This window comes from Borostomias antarcticus (assembly GCF_949987555.1).
Source record: "Borostomias antarcticus genome assembly, chromosome: 11".
NCBI lineage: Eukaryota > Metazoa > Chordata > Actinopteri > Stomiiformes > Stomiidae > Borostomias > Borostomias antarcticus.
This window is the reverse complement of record NC_140244.1, coordinates 1,046,284-1,062,070: the sequence shown is the minus strand read 5'-3', so window position 1 is coordinate 1,062,070 and position 15,787 is coordinate 1,046,284. Positions and strand designations below refer to the sequence as shown.

The 15,787-nt window shown below is 45.9% G+C and overlaps 1 protein-coding gene across 1 annotated transcript in view; it reads left to right on the top strand.

Annotated features, from left to right (window-relative positions):
* The window catches only part of quob (quattro b), a gene marked incomplete at both ends in the record, with an annotated part of 39,126 nt that extends 23,685 nt beyond the window's left edge, over positions 1-15,441 (top strand). The window contains 10 exons of the mRNA XM_084445699.1: positions 353-1,302; positions 4,299-4,548; positions 5,631-5,720; positions 8,431-8,655; positions 9,642-9,812; positions 10,373-10,550; positions 10,773-10,888; positions 12,106-12,331; positions 15,040-15,290; positions 15,403-15,441. Of these exons, the coding sequence (XP_084301825.1) occupies positions 353-1,302; positions 4,299-4,548; positions 5,631-5,720; positions 8,431-8,655; positions 9,642-9,812; positions 10,373-10,550; positions 10,773-10,888; positions 12,106-12,331; positions 15,040-15,290; positions 15,403-15,441 (2,496 nt within the window). The remainder of the gene's footprint in view (positions 1-352; positions 1,303-4,298; positions 4,549-5,630; positions 5,721-8,430; positions 8,656-9,641; positions 9,813-10,372; positions 10,551-10,772; positions 10,889-12,105; positions 12,332-15,039; positions 15,291-15,402) is intronic.
* Positions 15,442-15,787: the final 346 nt, after the last annotated feature.

Below are 15,787 nucleotides of genomic sequence, written 5' to 3'. Positions count from 1 at the left end.
CTCTCTCTCTCTATCTGTTTATTTCTCTCTCCCCATATCTCTCTCCTGTCTCCTCTCTCTCTCTCTCTCTCTCTCTCTCTCTCCCTCTCTCTCTCTCTCTCTCTCTCTCTCTCTCCCTCTCCCTCTCTCTCTCTCTCTCCCTCCCTCCCTCTCTCTCTCTCTCTCCTGTCTCCTCTCTCTCTCTCCCTCTCCCTCTCTCTCTCTCTCTCTCTCTCTCTCCCTCTCTCCCTCTCCCTCTCTCTCTCTCTCTCTCTCTCTCTCTCTCTCTCTCTCTCTCTCTCTCTCTCTCTCTCTCTCTCTCTCTCTCTAGGCCTGTGCCCTGGCCCTGGAATGCAGGGCATATCTGGTCCAGACAGAGACGGGGCGTTGCCCTTCTAAAGCCCATCTAAGGGCGCTGAAGAGCTACGAGGAGCGACTGGGTGGCGAGTTCTCCGTCCGACACTTCCAGGCGGCGAGAGCCAAAGCGGGCGGTCCCGGGGGGTGGAGGGGGATCGGGGTGTGGAACGCAGCCTGGACCCTGTGCCAAGAAGCCAGGCAGCGTCTGGGGGAGAGACTGGAGAGGAGTGATGGTGATATGAACCAGCAGCCCCCAGCTGGCCATTCTCAGGGGAAGGGGAGGGTGTTGGCGAAGGAGAAGAGGGAAGAGAGGAGAGAGGAGGAGAAGGCGCGCGGAGCTGTCAAACCGCCGGTCGATAACTCAGCGCAGGTTGCGGAGGAGGGGAGAGGCGGCGCGAGGAACGGCGCCGGCGTTACTTGCTTTAATCTCCATTTTAAATCGGACTCCAAAGGGAGCAAGGGAGCCAAAGCGCCCCAGTTGCCTGAATCCCCAGTCTATGAGGGGAAACCGGCGCCAGGGTCGCCACAAAATGGCGCCGGATGCCCGGGAGCAAAATGGAAAGTGCCAATTAGAGAGCACCACAGTGAGGGGGATCTGAGACGGGTGGATCCGTTTCCATGGCGCCAAGCCTCGGGGCGGTCCCTGAGCGAGGGGTCTTGCCTGAGCTCGCCGCTGTCCTCCTCTGCGTCCGGCCTCCCCCCGCTGTCGACAAGACACGGGCGCTGTCCACTCAAAGCACACCGCCATGGATCATACTCGCCCCGACACACCCACACATCCCCCCACGGGAGCTGCTGCTCGGGGGTCTCGGGCTACAGACCGGCCGAGGGTGGAGAGGACAGGGAGGGGCCAGGTGGTTCTGAACAAGGGTCTTTAGTATCGACCTCTGACCCCACTGGGGACCACGCCCAGTTGGCATCACCCACCACTGAAGCACACACAGAGGAAACTGCCAGCAATGAGCTGTAAGTAAAAGCCCCTCTCCACCCAGATAGCAAGCGGATGTGTAATGATTCTGGGCCATATATGGGCCGGAACTAAGCCACAAGGGCCAGATCTGGCCTAGATATGGCCCTGATCCGCTTGCTATCTGGGCACTGTTATCAGAGATATTATGGTAACACTTTACAATAAGGGTACATTAATAAGCATTAGTTAATGCATTATTAATCATTAAGTAACAGTTAACTAATGTCTCAATTAACCATTTACTAATGTTATTTATTTATTACCTAACCCTAACCTTAACTAAGGTATTCATTAACATTAGTAACCTAACCTAACCCTAAATAAGCATTAGTTAACAGTTAACTAATGTTTTTTGTGACCATTATTGTAAAGTGTGACCGATATTATCCCCAAAATAACAGATAAACATAAAACAAAAAGTTTGGAAATGTGTATTTGGAAGGTGATTACTCTGTTGTAACAATGCTTCTTGGCAATACATTGTATCCTGTAGGAAAGCTTGTTTATTTCCCTATTAAATGGTTCCCCATTGGTAAGGAACATGCATTGGTGGGATGAGCAGCACAGCTGAGTATGTGGGTTACGCCCATGAAAATGACAAATCTGATCTGCCAATGCCAAACAGCTTAAGCTGAGGATACACTACAAGATATTATGCCTGATTTTATACACGATTCACAATCCTGCCGAGTCTGTCCTAGTCGGCAGCAGTCTGCACTAGTTGGGGGTAGTCGGAGTGGCAATTTGGCAGAGAAATCTGTAAGTGTATGAGGGGTACAGATTTAAATCGGCAAGTGTACGATGAGAACAGACTTCTCCCGATCCGAGTCGGAGCGAGTCGGAGTATATCAAACATGTTTGATATTTTTTAGCAGATTCTGGACGCAATCGTGTAGTGTAAACTCGTCCAGTCGTTAAATGTGTGATACGCAGTTTTTCAGTTGTCATACAAAAATCATCAGAAGCCAGTCGTCTAGTGTATACTCCCAGTCATTTCATAATCTGTTAAGATTGTGAAAGTCTAGTGTATCCAAGGCTTTAAAGTCGCACTGAAACGGACGTTTGAGATCATCTAACTTCCGTAGTTTGACGTATTTCCGACGCAAACAAGCTATGAGGGCGGGACATATGTTTAAAGGAATTTGATTGGAACATTGACAAGTGGACGGGTTTTAAGAACTTTAGACAGATTCGATAGAAGGATAGCGTTGATTGACAGGTGGATGCCGTGAGATTACTGGCCTAAAATCTAAGGTACCTGTTGTCGTCATTGCACGTGACCTACCGTTTTCCAGGAAGTAAGAAATTATATACTTTGATATAAGATTACAACAAAAGTAGAATTTTGTAAATGTTTTGGCATAGATCGTTGAATAGGTGAACACTATGACCAATTATGTGAACCAAAATGGGACAGAATGCTTTTTTCATTTCAGTGCGACTTTAATCTGCTGTTGCTATTGACTCTTGTGTTGATCTTACGGTACTCCTAGGTGCCTGATTGGCACCTGATTGGCTGCAGCTGTGAGCCTGGGCCCTGCTACAGTGGTCAGTTGGTGTCTGCTCCAGGAATGTGGGAGTAGAGAGAATGGAATGGCCCGCCAACATTCCTGGCCTCAACCCAATTGAACACTTGTGGGATCAGCTTGGGTGTGCTGTTCGTGCTAGAGTGACCAACACAACCACAATGGTTAACCTGCGACCAATCCTGGTTGAGGAATTGGATGACATGTGACCACGCTGGTGACCAGCAAGACGAGGAGGGGCCAGGCTGGTGACCAGCATGAGGAGGAGGAGCCAGGCTGATGACCAGCATTAGGAGGAGGAGCCAGGCTGGTGTCCAGCATGAGGAGGAGGGGCCAGGCTGATGACCAGCATGAGAAGGAGGAGCCAGGCTGGTGACCAGCATGAGGAGGAGGAGCCAGGCTGATGATTAGCATTAGGAGGAGGAGCCAGGCTGGTGACCAGCATTAGGAGGAGGAGCCAGGCTGGTGACCAGCGTGAGGAGGAGGAGCCAAGCTGGTGACCAGCATGAGGAGGAGGAGCCAGGTTGGTGACCAGCATGAGGAGGAGGAGCCAGGGTGGTGACCAGCATTAGGAGGAGGAGCCAGGCTGGTGACCAGCGTGAGGAGGAGGAGCCAAGCTGGTGACCAGCATGAGGAGGAGGAGCCAGGGTGGTGACCAGCATGAGGAGGAGGAGCCAGGCTGATGACCAGCATGAGGAGGAGGTGCCAGGCTGATGACCAGCATTAGGAGGAGGAGCCAGGCTGGTGACCAGCATGAGGAGGAGGTGCCAGGCTGATGACCAGCAAGACGAGGAGCAGGAGCCAGGCTGATGACCAGCATGAGGAGGAGGAGCCAGACTGGTGACCAGCAAGATTGGGGGGTGCCAGGCTGTTAAGGCTTCGTATAGTTCTTCCACACTCTAAGGCTCCTCACTGTATGTTCAATGAATAAAATGTAAAATTGCCAATATGTCTTGTTTCTTCCTTGTTACTGATAGACTTCAATCATCCAACCCACCAAACAAGAGTCAATAGCAACAGCAGAATAAGCTGTTTGGCATTGGCAGAGAAGATGTGCCACCTTTTTCATGGGGGACCTTTCATACTCAGCTGTGCTGCTATTGCCAAGAAACATTGTTATAACAGAGTGATCATCTACCAAACACACATTTCTGAACTTTATGTTTTATGTTTATCTGTAGCTAGAATGTGTTTTTTGTTGCAGGGAGTTACAAACCCATTTGTCACAAACCCATTAATCAGTCAAATGTGCCACCAAAGCATTTTATATCATTTAAATGCTTATCTACTAATAAAAACACACACAAAAGTGATGAATCACCTAGTCTCGCATAACCAGACCTTTCTCCACACTTCGACTAGAGTGAGAAGCTTCTCTAAAAAACACACATCCGCCGAGCCAGACTACTAATCGCCTGATAACTCCCGTCAAACATTTTTTTCCGCATAATTTCCTGTCGGGACAGGAAGTTGCAGCGGATCATGGAGGAGCTCCTGATGACGGAGAGGGAGTACGTGCGAGCGCTGGGCTACGTCCGAGAGCACTACTTCCCCGAGATGGAGCGCCCCGATGTTCCCCAGGACCTCAGGGGCCAGAGAGGGAGCATCTTCGGAAACCTGGAGAAACTCCACGACTTCCACCGGCACCACTTCCTGAAGGAGCTGGAGGGCTGTCTGACCGAGCCCTTCCGCGTGGGCCGCTGCTTCTTCCGCCACGTGGGTCCCCTGTGGTGCTTTTACTTCCGTAGAAATGTGCCGAATCGTCCTCCATTTTGTTACCCCAAATGCTCAGTGACTTCCAACTGCCGTTTAGCAAAATCATTTACATGTTAATTCCAAATATCCAGTTCTAGAGTTTGAATACGAGGGCAGAATCTTAACACTTATTTCATTTCAACATGTATGAATCACATTGGTTTTATTCATTAAGACACAAAAGTGGACAAAGGAGTATTGCCTGGAAACCGCAAAAACATTCTCAAAAACTGTATTTCGGGGATTATCTTCGGTAGGGGAGAATAAATCAAAAATCAAAACGATACAAGCCAAGGAACTCAGCCAGTACATCGTTAAAATGCCTTTCCCAGACGAAGGCTATGTTGCCAAAACGCGTCTAAGCTTTTTAATTATTCTATTTTGAACATGGCTTCTTAATATATGCATTTTAACGATATACTGGCCGATTGCCTTGGCTTCTGCTTCATTTTGAATTTTATTCGTTGTTATGTTATGATTAGTGTCCTCTGCTCGACTGCACCTGGGTAGTATAGCAGCCATTGACATGTGAAGTGCATGAGGTCCTCATCGGATCCTAAGCCTTTCTTAAGAAGTGTAGACTAAACTTCTGTGTTCCCAACAGTGGGGAGTCCACTGCCGTTAGAAAACAGCAGTACGCTGACACAAAGTACAATCTACATTGTTCAGAGATGTGTCAGAATTGCAAATCAGTCCCAGATAGCAAGCGGATCTGGGCCATATACATATATATATATCTGGCCCTTGTGGCTTAGTTCCGGCCCATATATGGCCCAGAATCCTTACACATCCGCTTGCTATCTGGTGTATTACTGTAGCTTGGCTTTAAGTAAGCTTTGCTGTCTTGGGCACTGTGGAAAATTCATGATTTTCATGTTGATCGGTTATAAACATAGATGTCATCCCTGGTTTATTGGGCTTAGACTCTGGCAAGAAAATGAGGCTGCATATTTAATATACTGTACTGTATGTGTTCCTTAACAACCAGTGCTGGTAAAGAGACCAGATGATGCCTAACGCTGTACATGTTGCTCCCCATCTAGAGGGAGAGTTTCGGCCTGTATGCTCTCTACAGTAAGAACAAACCCCAGTCCGACAGCCTCCTCATCAACCACGGCCATGACTTCTTCAAGGTGAGGAACCTTCCTCTCTCTGTCTAACAGTCCTGGGCTGCGTTTCCCAGAGGCATCGTAGCGCTACGATGAACGCCGTGGCTTACGATGAACGTAGCGCTACGATGCCTCTGGGAAACTCGGCCCTTCTCTCTCTCTTTCTCTCCCTCTCTCTCTCTCTCTCTCTCTCTCTCTCGCTCTCTCTACACTATCAGTCAGATCTATCTGGTCGTTCATCCATCTGTCTGTCCGTCTGTTGTGTCAATTTCCTCTGTTTCCCAAGTTCTAATACCCAGAACTGTGAGGAACTGAAAGAGCATTTCTGATGTTTAACACAGGTCATCCAGGGACACTCACTAACTTATCTGACCATTTAGTAAACTACAATGAACAGTCATACATTTTGTCTTGGCGCTATGGTTCTGCTCAAGGCATGCGCTTACACAGCAGTAATAAAGGCAGGGAGTAAGTCATTAAGTAACTAAGTAAGTAATTACAATCCCCAGACATGCAGGGCAGCACAGTACAGAACGGGTGGAGGGTGGGGTGCTAGTCGAGCAAAAAACATAGTAGCATCAACAGTATAGCTACACATAATACAATGTACAGTACAGTGTGTATGTGTGTGTGTGTGTGTGTGTGTGTGCGTGCGTGTGTTTGTGTGTACTGTATGATTCAAGATTCAAGATCTGTTTATTAGCCATGTACAGTATATGGTTCATACGTACTAGGAATGTGACTAGGGTTAAGGTTACGCTGTTGCAGACGACATAGGACAAGGTGCAGGACAGGACAGCACAGTGCAAAGACATGACAGTGCAAAATAGTACAAAAAAACAGTGCAAATACAAAACGGGGGTGGGAGATGGTGGTGGGGGGACACAAGCCTTGTTAATGAGTGTGATGGCCGTGGGAAAGAAGCTGTTTTTGTGGCGTGTCGACCCTGTCCGGATGGCCCTCAGTGTCCTGCCAGAGGGGAGCGTGTCAAAGAGACCGGGATGGGAGCGGTTGGCCACAATCTTTCTGTCTGTCTTTCTTTCTTTCTTTCTTTCTTTCTTTCTTGACAACAGTGGTCACTGGGATGTCATTCAGTGTGATGGGGAGGGGGGGCTGGTTTCTTTCTACAATCATCTCCACTGTCTTGAGAGCGTTGAGCTCCAGGTTGTTTTGGCCGCACCAGGACAGCAGCTGGTCGGTTGGTAGATGGACTCATCGCCCTCAGAGATGAGTCCGATGAGAGTGGTGTCGTCCATAAACTCCAGGATCTTGACAGACTGGTGGCTGGAGGTGCAGCTGTCCGTGTTCAGGGAGAAGAGTAGAGGGGAAAGAACACAGCCTTGGGGGGAGGAGCCTGTGCTGATGGTCCTGGAGTCAGAGACGTGTTTACCCAGCTTCACATACTGCTTCCTGTCAGACAGGAAGTCTGTGATCCACCTGCAGGTGGGGTCGTGCACGCTCATCTGGGAGAGCAGATGAGGCAGAGGGAGGTCCGGCCTCTTTCCGGGGGCTCTGTCTTTTTTTTTAAAGATATTTTTTAGGGATTTTCAGCTTTAATGTTATAGGACAGTTGAGAGAGACAGGAAATGTGGGAGAGAGAGAGGGGAGGACATGGGGCACAGGACCCGAGCCGGGAATCGAACCCTGGTCCGCCGCGCGAAGGACTAGCCTTCATATGGTGCGCGCCTTACCCGGTGAGCTACAGGGGCGCCCCGGGGGCTCTGTCTTTTGAACAGGCGGTTCACGTCCTTGGTGAGAGGCTGTGTTGCAGTGGGATGGGCGTTGGGGGTGCAGCCGTGGAGAGGATTTCTGGGCTCAACTAGCTTTGCCTAACTACCTAGTTCCATCTTAGCGGAAACCACATCTGGACTCAATCACAGCTGTTTCGTTAATGAAGGATGAAAGCAGGTTCCAGGCATGCGGAGGTGGTTAAAGAGAAATATCCCAGTGTACAGTAATGCTCTAGGCATATCCAATGAACACAACACCTTGGCTTGTTCAGGAGAATATACAGTAGTATATAATTCCCTATTGAATACTGTTGAATACTACGTTGGAATATGTGAAAAACTATGATTATGCTAATTCCATGACTTTATAAATAGTTTTGTGTTTGGTTGACCTGACCTGACCTCTAGACCCCTATGACCCTGCGCGTAGCTTGAGATACTTGGGTAGGGGTCTCCTGGTTATCCCAAAAACAGGCCTTTTCACAAAAGAGGAGCGGGATTTAGCTGTACGGGCCCCTCAGATGTGGAACTCCCTGTCTGAGAGTCTCAGACAAGCTAAAACTCTTCTCAAAACACATTTTTATTTTTTTATTTTATAATATTATTTGTGTCATAATATTTATGTATTTTTTACTTTATTTTATTCACATTATTTTCTTCCCTTTTTATTACATTTTATGGTGTCGTTAGTGCTTCTTATTTTTTCTCTTATAGTACAATGTTTTGTGTTGTTTACAGCATTTTATGATTGTGAAGCACTTTGTAACATTTAGTGCTATATAAATGAAGTGTTATATAAATAAATAGCAAAATTGCTATATAAAGTGTTTATTATTATTATTATTATTATTATTATTATTATTACTAAGAGGAGGATGAGGATAATAATGGTGTTTTAGGGTCTTAATGTTTCATCCCGTGTTTCGTGAATTGAACATTTCTGGCACATGCGCATATGCAGACGATAACATTTATTTTTTTCCCGTTTGAATTCTCGCCCCCAGCAAAAGCAGCTGCAGCTGGGTGACAAGATGGACCTGTCCTCGTACCTCCTGAAGCCGGTTCAGCGGATCAGCAAGTACAGCCTGCTGCTGCAGGACATGGTCCGGGAGTGCGGGGCGCAGCGCGGGCGGGAGATGGCCGAGGTCCAGGCCGCCCTAGAGGTCATCCAGTTCCAGCTCCGGCACGGCAACAACCTGCTGGCCATGGACGACATCCAGGACTGCGACGTGAGTGAATAAACTTGACTTTATTGAGTTTATTTGAGCAGGGACAGTGCATAGTGTACCAATCCACAGTGATGGACATGTAAACATGAATAAAACCCTAACCCGGGTCCGTATCCTTTTCCTACCCCGACCCTACCCCTGACCCCTGCCTCTATCTGGGCCCAGGCACATTCACGCACACACAGACATACACCAATGTTTGCCATGTCTCTCCTATGATGTTATTAGCCTCTCTTACTCTGAAAATGTAATTTAATGTTATTTATTGCTTTATAAATGTTCTTAGCCGGTAGACAAACATACTGTACTCCAGGATCTTGCTCGATCGCCTTGTTGTGTGGGGTCAGGGAAGAATTTTTACAGCTCACTTATCTGGCCCCTGGGTGATACTGTTTTTTTGCTTCCCTCTGGAATATGTAGGGGTGGGACGTCTGCCCACCTCCCTTGTTCTCTGTAAAGCGCATTGTGTTGCCTCTGGGTATGAAATGCGCTACACAAATAAAGCTTTGATTGATTGATTTGAAAACTGTAAATATGCCAGCATTAGTAGGGTTGATAATGTTCAGCTGCAGTCCCTGGGCTAGATGTTAAAGCCTGGTAAAAGACATTAATAATAATATAAAAATACATTTTAGAACTAATATAGTAAAAATAGCAAATATTTAAAAGGTAATTCGTGCAAAGAGTCACTCCTGAGAAAATGTACTACGCAGTACAGTATGTCTGCTTTTCTGCTTTCTGGTAATCCAGTTGTTCAATTGATGTGACAACTTCTGTGTGTGAATCCCCCCTAGTGTGATGTTACGTTATATTAAATCCTGACCCAGATAGCAAGCGGATGTGTAATGATTCTGGGTCATATATGGGCCGGAACTAAGCCACAAGGGCCAGATCTGGCCTGTATATGGCCCAGATCCGCTTGCTATCTGGGGAGCCAGGGTCCCGCAAACCTTAATCTTTGTTGGATCTCATCTCGTTTCCGATAGGTCAACCTGAAGGAGCAGGGACAGTTGATTCGCCAGGACGAGTTCCTGGTCTCCTTCAGGAAAAGGAAATGCTTCCGACACATCTTCCTGTTCCAGGACCTTGTTCTCTTCAGTAAGACCAAGAGGACGGACGTGGGAAATGACACGTACATATACAAACAGTCCTTCAAGGTACACAGACGAATGAAACCTGTCATTGAAACAGATGGTTCACTCCAAATATTACCCCCTCAAAAATGTTTTTGCCTCCTTGGGGCTGAAACAGTGTTCTGATTCTGTATGTATTGTACTCTACTCATGTCTGTATTTAGTACATGCTTGTATGACTGTGTCTTGGGCTGTTTTAAGCTTCCTTGTTGGCATTAAAATAGTTTTACACAATGTTGTGGGTATTGCAGTGGTCATAATACCAGTTGAAATGTTGAACTTATGATTGGGGAAGTTGTGAATAGGGAAGTTGTGATTTTTTTCCCTGTTCAAGAAGATGCTGCAATACTTGTATCTTGTATATTTGTTAAAAGTTCCTTGCCCTCTCTTAACCTGTATGTGACCTCTTAACCTGTATGTGACCTCTTAACCTGTATGTGTGTGTCTGTCCGTGTGTCTCCTCGTAGCATGACATTTAGACCAATCAGGAATAGCCTATGCAGTAGCCTCTTGCTGCAACAACATTCAATCCAATCCAATCCACTGCTTACTTCACCACCTGGGTGTGATTTTTTTTCGGACAGACCTCTGACATAGGAATGACCCATAACTCTGGGGACAGCGGTCTGTGTTTTGAGATCTGGTTCCGGAGGAGGAAGACCCAGGACACCTACACGCTCCAGGCCAGCAGCAGGGAGGTGAAGGAGGCCTGGGCCAAGGACCTCGAACGAATCCTCTGGGAGCAGGCTGTACACAACAGAGGTCAGAGCTCATTGGATGAGTCAACCAAACAGCCAATCGGATTCCTCCACATTTATGAGGAAGTGACAAACTGTGAACTTTGACTTATTAAATGACCAATTAAATGGGTCCTCAAGCACAAACCCCACTCACAGAGCCTATTTGACGCGGGTCTGGTTTTTCTCCCCCGTGTGATGATTCAGGTTTTTGTTTACGTGCGCCATTTTATGTTTATGTTTCCAGAGGTCCGAATGCAGGAGAGAGTGTTTATGGGTATCGGGTGTAAACCGTTTATGGACATCCAGCCCAGCGATGCAGCCATCAGCGACAGAGCCGTCAACTGTGCTCTGATGGGGAGAGGTAAGAATGCTACTTTACAATCCCAGAAAGGTAGGAATGCTACTTTACAATCCCAGAAAGGTAGGAATGCTACTTTACAATCCCAGACAGGTAGGAATGCTACTTTACAATCCCAGAAAGGTAGGGATGCTACTTTACAATCCCAGAAAGGTAGGAATGCTACTTTACAATCCCAGAAAGGTAGGAATGCTACTTTACAATCCCAGAAAGGTAGGAATGCTACTTTACAATCCCAGACAGGTAGGAATGCTAATTTACAATCCCAGAAAGGTAGGAATGCTAACAAAACAGCAGACTGGGTGCTCAAGTGGGTTGAGGTAGGTGAACCAAGAAGGTGCTCTTTAGCAGGGAGTCATAATACCATGGAAAAGAAAAAGCTAAGGCAGCTCTTCTGGTACAAAATGAAAAAGCCTTTATTCTTGGGCTAGTTCATGATGAACATATAAAAATGCCTACAGATCCTGTACAGATCCTGACGAAGGCCTTTTGGCCGAAACATGTAGGCATTTTTATATATATATATATTATATTATATATATATATTATATAGCCCAAGAATAAAGGCTTCGTTAGCCAGCATCACTGTATAAAGCAAAGTGTGAAAACGCATTCCTGTGGTTTGAGTTGAAGAGCGAATCAATTCTTCTCTTTAGTAACTACAGTATGTGTGCAAGCTATTGGAGTTTATTTTAATGTAACGTGAAAAACTATCTTATAATTGGATTTGGCATTGCCTGTTTGTACTGTAGGCTACATGTATGTACCATATTACAATAAGCCCTTACTGTAGGTGCTTCCTCAGATCATCAGAGAAAAGGTGATTCTGATTCATAAGACATACTATACTTTTCATTGTTTTCATAATTCTTGGGTGTGTGCTCCACACTTGTACATATTTGTATTAAAAATGTAAATTTATAGTCCTGGGTCTGCATGTAGGTATGGCCAGTGTTGACTGAATGATGAGTGTAACTTAAGTGGGCTTATTTTAATATAAATCAGAATTATGACAAAATGTGTCGCTATACTGTAAGAAAGGCGGCCGCGGCACAAACAACGACCTTCACAGATAATATCAAAGATTTCCAACAGTTCTGGTAGCTTCCTTCTTTGGCGTTTCTCTGGTTGTCTCATTCGGTCTCCAGCAACTTGATCTCTTCTGGTCCTCCCAGAATGCAAGGTGTTGGCCTCCTCCGGGACTGGGTCCAGCTCTCAGGGCGGGTTTCCTGTCCAGCGGCCAAACTCCATAGGCTCAGGAAGCAGCATGTCATCCTCCGCCAGCCACTCCTCTTCCTCCTCCGGGCGGGGGTCCCTGTCCCCTGGGGGGTATCTAAGCGGACTCAAACGTGGGGGCGCGGGGGGGCAAGGAGGATACTCAGCGCCCCCTGGGGTCCTGGAGGAAGATGACCTGGACCAGGAGAGTGGTATCCAGAACCTACTGAGTGAGTAGATTGGAAGGGTGGTTTGGACCTCTGACCTCTGGTTTTGACCTCTGACGCATTGAAAGTCTAGGGAGTTCATCTTTGACTAACAATGTAAACAATGTAAACCAAATCTGTTTCAAGGCACCACCGGATTTGATTCAATGCAGTTCTGTCATTTGAGATCACTGGCTTATGAGAATGTACAGTGTACAATAACAGACCAATCAAAGCATGTTCTAATGACAATGGCCGGGTTTCCCGAAAGAGTTAAGAAGCACTTAACTGAGTTAAGAGGCACTTGACTCCAAAGTACTTCTTAACTCCCATGCAAAGGGTTGCTTAAGAAGGGTTCCTTAAGAAGGTTCTTTATCGGGAAACCCGGCCAATGTTCTGTTTATTTGGCCTTTTAGACGTCTGGCTACTAGTTCATGGGCCAGGCCAGATATCGGTGCCATCTGAGTGGAAAAAACTTTACCTAAACTAAATTGTTTATAGGGTCAATATAAGTAAATTAATATGATAGACTTTCCACAGGAGCAGCTTTTCATATTTATTGGGCATTTTGTTATTTTCCCCGACTGGCGCCGAGGACTTTTGCAATTTCTGAAAAAATATGAAGTTGTCCCCCTCCACCCCAATATAAATTATTTCTAATTAATGATGTAATTGAAAATATACAATAGCCTCTTAGAGAAGCCGACTGCACTGTTGAAATAATGAACACTTTTTTGTGTGTTTATGTCCAGTTTTCCCAGATTCCATCTCTGCCTATTAGAAACCCCTCAGTATGGCCTATATGAATGCCAGCAATGTTGTTTCCTATGAACTTTTATGATTCAAATGTCATCTATACGCTTAGCAGATGACATTAAGCTTGGTTGCTAGGAGTTGCATGTTGAACAATTTGAGTAATTAGCATAATAAGACTGTCATCCTGGATGGGTTTAAACTTTCTCAACCTCAACGAGAGCAGGACTGAGATTGTCTTTTTGGACAAGCCTTCCCTGCCGGTATCCTGGGCTCTCTAAGCTCCAACATCCACTCCTCCGTTAAGAACCTTGGAGTGTTTTTCGTGGCACTTTTTAATTTGATAAAGAACACATTTCACACACTCAGGTGTGTGACAATCATTGGGACTTTAACCTTTAACCAGGTCAGCTCTGTAGTTAAAACCATGTCATTTCCTGTCCCCTAGAAATAGGGTGTCTTGTACCATTGTTCTGATAGTCACCCTGATGAAGGCACAAGCTGCCGCAACATGTAGGTATGTTTTTTAATAGTTTTGCCATGCATTAGCCATCTAATAAAGGCTTTTTAATCTTTATAACTAGAGTGCCTTGGATCACCTTTTTTCGTTCTACTATTTGCCCCTGTTCCAATGAGCACCTCGTTTTTTGACCTGGTACACCAGATGCGCTCCACTACTTTGTTTTTTCCAGCTTTTTCCAGCTTAGACTTTCAGCCAAGACAAAGGCATATCTCTCCCCAAAAGATCTGGAAAGGGTAATTCATGCTTTTATTACCTCACGTCTTGACTACTGCAACTCCCCGTACGTGGGTATTGACCAGTCCTCACTCAGACGCCTGCAGCTTGTCTAAAACACAGCTGCTTGCCTTCTCACTGGCAAAAAAAAAGCGTGACCACATCACCCCAGTATTGGCCTCACTCCACCAGGTCCCTGTCTGCTTCCATATTGATTTTAAGCTTCTGCTTTTTGCTGTTAAAGCTCTAAATGGTCTGGCTCCCCTCTACCTGGCTGAACTCTTGCATCGCCACACTCCAGCCAGAGCCTTAAGGTCGGCTGACCAGCTGCTACTGGACATGCCCAAGACCAGGCTAAAGACCAGAGGTGACCGAGCCTTTGCGGCGGCTGCCCCTCGGCTCTGGAACAGCTCACCCCTCCACATCAGATCCGCCCAGACCGTCAATGTTTTTAAATCTTTGTTGAAGACTCACTTTTTCTCCCTGGCCTTCAATTCTAGTTCAGCATGACTCCCAGGCTAGTGTGTGTATGGTTGTATTTGTGGGTATTGTTGTGTTTGTGTGTATGATTGTGTCTTTGTTGTCATTGTTGTAATTAATGGCTATAACCAACCTTTCCTGCAGCTGTTCAAATATCTATCTATCTATCTATCTATCTATCTATCTATCTATCTATCTATCTATCTATCTATCTATCTATCTATCTATCTATCTGTCTATCTGTCTGTCTGTCTGTCTGTCTGTCTGTCTATCTATATATCTGTCTATCTATCTATATCTGTCTATCTGTCTGTTTATCTACTGTATCTTCACATGAACACAAATAAAACTATTTTTGACAGAGGGATGTGCCAATTTAGTAGACACTAGTACTGTCTATCTAGACACGACTGTGGAACAGGTTTCTACATGTAATACTACTGTTACTGTAGTGCAGACACAGGGAGGGGGTATAATTGAAATGTAATTTCCACAGAAGGCCCTTTCCTGGTTTTGAATGTCAGCAGTCCATACTCACTAATAAGATACCCGTTAGAAATGGCTATCCTATCAAAACAATCTAGGGATGTGTAAGAAATAAAAAATCACAACTCGAATTTGCCCACTCAGATTGTACCGAAATGTTAAATTCTGGGTCTTGGCCCATGGACTAAACTGAGAATGCCTTTATGCAGAGCAAATCTACGAAGATGAAATTCTTTGAAAATTCTTTACTTCTATTCTGTATTCTATTGTGTTCTAGTGGACAGCTCTGAATCATCGGGAGAGAGTGTCAGTGGATTGAGCAGCTCTGGTCTTAGCTGCCAGTCAGCCATTGGAGGAGAAATGGACGACACTTCCTCTGTATGCGCCTCCACCATTACCATGAAGGAGAAGATGGCCGATCAAACCGACCCCCTCCAACCCACAAGTCCCACCAGGCCTGTGGAGAAAACGCCGCCACCGGTCGCACCAAAACCACGGTCCTTCACCAAGGTTCCGCCCTGTGGCAAGGTGTGGGCTTAGACTCATAACGACTCATGTTTTTCACAGAATCGGTCGTCGTGATGTTAGGATCTGATGAGCTATTTCTCATGAATTGATGTGTGGGTTTTATCTGCCACAGGTTCAGAACGCTCTGATAGGAAAATCAACGGAGGTTTGACCGTTGGTTGGTAAGTGTGCTTTTAATGATGTCAGAACAAAATTGTCTTTACCTCTTCTAAAAGGATATCTACTTTAAAGGGATAATACAGTGAAAATCTTACTTTCTGGTGTTTTGTATGATTTGAGTACATAGGGGTATTGTGTGAACACCATCAAACTATGTGTGTTCTAGGGCTGTCCTGAATACCATTTTACAGGCTTCGAGTACTTTTTGGTGGGAACGAGCAAATAGCGAATAGTATTCGTTCTCAATCCCTAGGTGGGGGCATAGCATAGTCTATATCTACCGGTGACAAGCAGAGCAATGTGCCAGTCCCTTATTGTTAAACTTTTTTCCTTCTGCT